At 35.4% G+C, this 7,787-nt stretch overlaps 1 protein-coding gene across 3 annotated transcripts; it reads right to left on the bottom strand.

The window, feature by feature from the left end:
• Positions 1 to 4,000: 4,000 nt before the first annotated feature.
• Positions 4,001 to 6,451, bottom strand: LOC107809066 (putative serine/threonine-protein kinase PBL7). Of its 3 annotated transcripts, none has more exons than XM_016633659.2 (5): positions 6,244 to 6,378; positions 5,734 to 5,842; positions 5,452 to 5,637; positions 4,810 to 5,201; positions 4,001 to 4,519 (listed from the first exon to the last, which is right to left on the bottom strand). In XM_016633659.2, the coding sequence occupies exons 2-5, from the start codon at positions 5,741 to 5,743 to the stop codon at positions 4,301 to 4,303; spliced, it is 807 nt and encodes a 268-aa protein (XP_016489145.1). In that variant the 5' UTR covers positions 5,744 to 5,842; positions 6,244 to 6,378; the 3' UTR covers positions 4,001 to 4,300. The 3 variants fall into 3 exon arrangements, with proteins under 3 accessions (XP_016489145.1, XP_016489144.1, XP_016489143.1); XM_016633658.2 differs by having other exon boundaries at positions 5,452 to 5,632; XM_016633657.2 differs by lacking the exon at positions 5,734 to 5,842 and having other exon boundaries at positions 5,452 to 5,632; positions 6,244 to 6,451.
• Between the last annotated feature and the right edge of the window lie 1,336 nt (positions 6,452 to 7,787).

Below are 7,787 nucleotides of genomic sequence, written 5' to 3'. Positions count from 1 at the left end.
AGGGAGCTAACACACATAAACTCTCTAAGACAATCCAATAAAACATATTAAAGTAAGATAAGAAGTAAGTAAAGGCAATTAATCAAGTAAATGCATGAGACGAGTAATAACATCTATCTAATAACATGTAAAGTATAGAACAAGTAAAGATGGACAATAAAAAAAAGGCATGAATACATGAAAGCATGTAGCAAATAGAGGCATGTATTTAACAAGTAGAGACATGTAGTGATTAAGGCATGTAACAAATAATAACATGCAATAAATGAAGGCATGATATAATTGAAGACATGCAATTAAGTAGTCCACCCCACATGCTTAAACCCATGACAACGCATATACACTCGTCACCTTGCATATACACCGTCCCCACACATAAATCACGTAGCAAATAGACCTATCAAGTCTTAATTCTCTCAGGTCAAGGTTAACCATGACACTTACCTCTTTCCGAAAATAGGTCCATAATCCAACGCGTCTTTTCCTTTAGAACAAGCCTCTAAATCAATCGAATCTAGTCAAATATTATTCAAAAACAACAAAACAAGATTTAAAAACTACCCTTGTACGATAAAGGCTCAATCTTTAACATAATTGAAAAAGTCAAAAAAAGTCAAACCGGACCCACGCGGTCAAAATCCGAGATTAAGATCAAATTTCGATTACCCCATTCATCCTCCGAGCCCGGATATGTGATTTATTTCGAAATCCAACCTCAATTCGAGGTCTAAATCTCCATTTACAAAATTTCTAAATTCTATCCAAAACTCCCAATTTTTACTTTGAAATTCATAGATTTGATGATAAAATTCATGAAAAAGTAATTGAAATTGATTGAAAACAAGTTAAAGTTGCTTACCAATGAATTTGGAAAGAAATTACTCTTCAAAAATCGCCTATATGGAGTTTAGGATTCAACAATGGCGTAAAATAAGCTAAGTCTCGAAATCCCAACATTTTACCCAGCTGCAAATGTCGCAATTATGAACTCTTGTTCGCAATTACGACCATCGCAAAAGCAAACCACTGATCGCAAATGCAATCAGAGTCCCAACCACACAGTTGTCGCAAATGTCGCATTTGCGAAGGCCCTCCAGATCGCAAATGCGGACCCAGGCATCGCAAAAGCGAAGCAACGTCCAGCCTTCCAGTGTCGCAAATGTGAACCCCGTCCAGCTCGCAACTGCGACGCTTTCTTTGCAAAAGCGAAGTCCTAGCCCCCAACTCATTTTTGCATTTGCGAGCTTGATATCGCAAATGCGAGGCTCGCAATTGCGATCAGGTCTTCGCAGATGCGAGACCTGCAAGTTCAACACACCAGATTTTTAACAGTGGTCCAAAATATTCCAAAACACATCCGAAACCCACTCGAACCCTCGGGGCACCAATCCGAACATTTACACATGTGTAATAACATAATGCAAACTCGCTTACTATCTCAAATAATTAAAATAACATCAATTATCAAGAATCGACCATCAAAACTCGAAATATCATACGAACCTACCGGAATCCCAACCAAACATGCGTACAAGCCCAAAAATATCATACGAACCTACCAGAATCGTCAAAATACCGATCAGAAGTTGTTTAGCAAAAACATTGACCACTGTCAACTCTAACCTCATTTTAAGTCAAAAATCACATTTTCTTTTTTATTCTGTTTAGTTAGAGGAAACCTACGTTCCTCTCATATATTTTACTTGTCCAAATCACTAGGCCTAATCCCCAGCCACTTGATATCCAAACTAGTCAAAATAGTCGATCCATTAAAATACTTAAACCCAAGAGGATCACTATCCACCAACGCCAAAATAGGGAAAAATTTTAAAAATAGCCAGATTTACAAGTGGTAATTGAAAAATAACCACAGTTTCAAAAGTAATCAAAATTTAGCCACTTTTCATGTAAAGATAAATCTGAACGAAAACACTGTTTAAAATCCGAAAAATATTCCAGCATAATATACTGGAGTTCCGATATAATATACCGATCCAGCATAATATGCTGGAAGTTCATACACATGTACTCCAATCTCCCGTATATTATGTTGGAACTTTCCGCGTGTTGGAGTTCCAGCATAATATGCTGGAAGTTCATACATAGATGCACCAATCTCCAGTATATTATGCTGAATCAGTCCGTATTGCAGCAAAATAATAGCTACTTTTTAATGAATTTTCAAACGGTGGCTATTTTTGAATTACCAGTTCAAAAACTGACTAGCTCGCGCTACTTTTATCCAAAATAGGCAAATTCAGCTCATCTTCATCTTCCTAAAAAACAATTGGTTTCCACATCTAGTTTTCCCTTTACAATATAACAAGTATACAAGGAAATCTATTATAAAACCGATCTTCAGCCAACCTCACATAAGCGGCATTCTTTTCAACCGACAGAATTATAATGCATCACTCTCCATATTCTCAACCCTATCATTAATCCGAGGAACACATACTCCTAAAGTTCCATTTGCAAAATTAACCGTATTACCATCTGCGGTATAAGTTAAGCTGCCAACAATCAACCCATTCAATTGAGGGGAAGGGACGATGGAGAGGCCAACGTCGGCGAGGGTTAGGGTTTCGGAAGTGGAGGCGGCAACGGAGGCCTTGAGGGTTTCAAGGATGACGGAGTCAGGTTCGAGTTTGGATTCCATCAAGTCGAAAATGGAATCGCCGTTGTTTGCTCGCCGGACCGACGTTTGACGAGTGGATTTGAAGAAAATGATACAACTGGTTGCAGGTTAAGGAGTAAAAAGAGGGCAAAGGAGAGGAGACATTCATAACACCACTGTGAGTGGCGAAAATTTGATTTTTTTTTTTGTTCGAAAAAACAACCAACAGAAACAAAGTTTGAAACACTAAAAAGACGAAAATGCACAAAAAAAAAAAAGGTTTCAAACTATAAATATCGAGATACAACAACTCTATTTTCTTCAGGTCAAACAAATTTTTGTAGCATGGAGATCAAAAGTAAAATAATGAGATGAATGGGTAGTGTATTATATCAGCAATAGTAATATAGTCAATAATTCTTTTTTTTTTTCGTGATTGTTTATATACATTGACGGAGCCAGGATTTGTATTAAGTGAGTCAAAATATAAAAAAATAAACTCGTCAAGAAATTAAGGGTATCATTATATAGTATATATACATATTTTAAAAAAAATTACCAAGTTAAACAATACCTTTTGAATTATTAATTATTGTGACTACAATATTTTTTATGTAATTTTTAAATATGTAAATTTTATTTAAAAAATTTAAAGATTCGTCAAAATCATAATCAAAATTTAACTATCGAAATCCGAACAATGCCAAATAAATTGGGACCCAGGAAGTTATATTACAGTATGGTCAATGTTATCATGTGAAAAAAAAAACCTAAAATTTAAATCCGACTGTCAAAAGATCTAGCTCTTCAGCAATTTACTGTAATGGAGTTGGATTTAAAATTCAACCAGTGTTTAATTACATTAGGAGATAGTACGAGGTTTTTGATTTCATTCTATTCTAAGCACGCAAAGTATTTGCATTCATACACACATAGGAATTATCCGAGAAGATGAATATTTTGTTTTTTCTCCCCCTTTAATTTTTGCTTTAGTCGTGTTGGGCTTTAAAGTGCTTACTGCAATTGTAACGGTGGTTAAAGAAATAAAAAAAGAACTTCTCTTTGGCTGCAGTACTATAACTTCACTTCCAAGTTCATTCAAAGGCACCAGTGAATTTTCGGTAAGCAGTATCAATATTTGAAAAAACGATCGAATAAATAAATCACTATAATAACAAGTGACGTCATTTTTTATATTTATACCTAATATTTTTATTTTGTATTACTATCTATATATACATATTTAATAAAAATTTTGACGAAACGGTGTCACGTGACACCACTCGTCGTAAGGTATATTCGCCCACGAGTGACGAGCCATTACCGACTGTCTGATGCTTCTAGAGTTTGCTCATATCGAATTGTCCAAAAGCTCAAAGAAAATATCAAAGATTGTATGTATATGTTCATATTTCAGTACCATATATTGTTTCAGAATACACACATGTGCTAGTTCATAAAATAATGACTATTGAGGATAAAAAGCTTTGCTACTATCTTCATTGTCTCAACAAAATTTTGATGAAATGCTTGTGCTAGTTCAGCTTCTTCTATCCTAACTTGCAATCACTAATTACGCATTAATTACCTCATTTATTGTGGAGGGAGACCCTTGTCTTGTCTGAAGATCGTATAAAATTTACGTAAACACCAACTAAATCTCAGAAGAAGACTGGACGAGCATTAGGAGATGTTTAGGTTGAGTTTTGAACCATATTTTCCTGAAGCAATGTGAGTAAAAAATGTGATCACATCTGCTATGGCGGGACGTTTGGTAGGTTGCTCTTGAACACACATTCCTGCGACTGTAAGAGCTTGTTGTAAACCTTTTGCTGGATAATTGCCTTGAAGCGTTGGATCTGCCATTTCTGAGAATTTCTGATCTTTTATCAAGTGTCTTGCCTAACATGCAAAATATCAATGTGTACATCAGAAAACTAAAAGTAGCACAAATTTGTATAGCAGAAACCAAGTTGGTTAATTAAAAACAATTCGTTCTTATAGATATGTTGCTCAAACTCTCCAGAAATACAGTTGCACCTGTGTCAAATCTTCCAAATATGCACTACTTTTGAAGGACTCGACACATGCATTTTGGAGGATTCGATACGTACTCAACGACATTTTTAAAGGAAAAAGACAATCATCCCATTGAAGTTTTGAGGATTATTATAAGAGCAAAAATATCTTACCCATTCAACCAGATTGTACTCTTCTCCATCTGTTGAATTTTCTATTGCTTTTCTCCCAGTAAGGATCTCCAGAAGGACAACTCCAAAGCTGTAAATATCGGACTTTACACTCAACTCACTGGTCATGACATACTCAGGTGCACTATACCCAATCGTACCCTCGAATTTCACATGTACATGGCGTTTGCTTCCCATAGGTCCTAGTTTGGCCAAGCTAAAACCAGATAGCTTGGCTTGATATCCCTCATCAAGCAAGATGTTAGAGCAGTTGATATTACGGTGTATTACAGGTGGCTGTGCTATATCATGTAAGAATTCCAATCCCTTTGCTACTTCAATGGCAATTTTCATTCTAGTGTCCCAATCAAGTTGTTTCTTACCAGGTGAAGGATCTGCACATAAATCAATAAATTTTAAAACCATATCTTTATCTAAAATAGGACGGGGAGCCTTGGCGTAACCGGTAAAGTTGCTGTCATGTGACCAGGAGGTCAGGGATTCGAGCCGTGGAAACAGCTTCTTGCAGAAATGCAGGGTAAAGCTACGTCTATTGTGGTCCGGCTCATCCCGGACCCCGGGCATAGCGGGAGCTTAGTACACCGGGCTGCCCTATTATCTTTATCTGAAGTAGTGAAAATTTACCATGAAGATAGTCTTTCAATGATCCTAGCGGCATGTAATTGTAAACCAGAAGTCTATGATCTCCGTCAGCACAGTAGCCGATTAGATTTACAATATTAGGATGGTGTAACAGATTTAGCATCAGCACTTCAACAAGAAATTTCCTGCTGCCATTTTGATCAACCTGCTTGATTGCAACAACCTGCACTAAATGAAGGGTCAACATTCAAATCAATGAAGCCTATTCTACAAAGAAATAACTGAATTAACAAGTGATCCTGGTGAACTAAAGTATTAACTTACTCTGTTCCATCCAATTGTTAAGGGGAAAATCATGGTAAAGTGCATCATAGAAGCCAAATAGCCCCACACAGCTCAGCTATGTCAGAATCTACTACTTTTTGTTTGTATCCTGTGCACGGGTATAACTTTGTTCTTAAAAATATTTTTCGTTGGAAAATTACACTATGCAAATAGGGTAAGAACCATTTTTTTTGTTACACGTGAGCTATTGAATTCCCTTGACATGAAGAAAAAGTTTAAGTATTGTAGTGAAGGGGGTTCAAAAGTTGCTTTAGATCATAGGTTTAAACCCCAACTGTAATATCCTAAAAGTTTTTTGAATCCCCTTTTATAAATTTCTGATTCCACCACTGCTTTGAGCTCAGCGAGGTAAAGATTGTAAAGAAACGAAAAACATAAAAACATAAAAACTTGAGAGACAAGTCTGACAAAGGAGTTTACAAATTCATCAAGGCTGAGAATGTTATTAATTCTAAGGATTAAGATATTTACGAAAAAACACTACTTTACCTGTTCGTCAAGGTGCCCCTTGTATACTCTTCTACTGCTTCCTTCTCCTAGAAGACAATCATCTCGAAAGTTTCTGGTTACATTGGCTAATTCCTCGAATGTAAAAGTCTTTGCAACAATGTTACTGGATCCTGCAATATCAACAGACTCCATAAGGTATATTATTGAGTTCTTAGCCTAATGTGACAAAGGGTTTTAACATGTCAAGAGTAGAAATACTAACAAAATGTCAAAATGACAACTATTTTCAGCATTCAGCTTCTCATTGGTCCAATTGTTGGAAGAAAGGTTACCTCTGAATGTGACATTTATCTTCCCTTTACTTTTTTGAACAGGTCCAACCGGTCCACTATTCCAAATTAGTCAAATCACAAATAGTGGTAGAGCCAAGAATCCTAACAAGGAAATTCAAGAAAATGCAAAAGTGCTATACAAAGAAGCTTCCCTTATTTTAATTGGATTAAACAATGTATATTTAACGTACTTACACAGTATAATTTAATACTAAGGGGATTCAATTGAACCATCTTCTTACTATCAGCTAAGACAATGGCCCCAAATTCTCATAAGACATACGTAGGGGCTTTAACATACAATTGTCATTAAAAACATTTTTTTTAATCTCTGATGCTTCCGGTTCCGGAAAAAGGGATAGTTTTTTTAATCTCTGATGCTTCTGCTTCGTATTTATAGGTCGCTGCCCTAGGAATTGAGCCGCTATCCAATTAATTGCTATATACTTTTCTTTTATTTCCTCGAATTCGTACTCCTCCGACCATCCCTTGGAGAAGAATCTCTTGACTTAGGAACACTTGAATCTATTCTTTCTGTGTCCCACATCCATTTATGTTAAAATATCTGCCTATTACTCGGTGAAAGAAAATGCTACACATGGATCAAAAAAGGAAAGCTAGTGCCTCGTCAAAAAAAATTAATTCGTCGAGTAAAGGCTTTTGCCCAAGATATTGGTTTTATGCGGGAAAGAAAGAAGAAAAAACAAAAAGGAGAATAAATTTAAATATGTAGGATTATTATATACCAGAAATGGTTTTTCTCTTCTTTGTCGTGTTCTTAAACAGTCCAGTGCATGACAAGCAATTCGCTAGCTTTGGACATAAATTTAATTGAAACTTGAAAAAAAAAATTAAATTGTGTTGAACAATAATTTTTGAAAGTTGAAGTTGTGTTTGTATATGTATTTTATTTGAAGAAAAATTAAAATTTTGTGAGCGGAAGAAAAAAATTTCATCACAGTTTTTGGGAACTTGAAAAATTTTGAAGTTATTTTTCCCAAAACATGATCATATTTCATAAACAAATAATATTTTTAAAAAAAAATTAAAAAGATAAAGCCAAAATCTATGACCAAACGGGAGCGAATCATCTCAAGAAAAAAAAATGAGAAAAAGAGCGGCAAATAAAAAAGGAAAAAAGTACAGATTAATGCTTTTGCGTGGCAAATTAATAAATCATCGTCGTGTACTTTTTTTTTTCAATTTAGGTGTCAATCGTCAACGTCAACGTCAACTACGTAGTAAGAGCTC

The sequence above is a fragment of the Nicotiana tabacum genome, chromosome 2, assembly GCF_000715075.1.
Source record: "Nicotiana tabacum cultivar K326 chromosome 2, ASM71507v2, whole genome shotgun sequence".
NCBI classification, from domain to species: Eukaryota; Viridiplantae; Streptophyta; class Magnoliopsida; order Solanales; family Solanaceae; genus Nicotiana; species Nicotiana tabacum.
The sequence above is the reverse complement of the archived record's forward strand: the minus strand, read 5'-3'. Positions and strand labels throughout refer to the sequence as shown.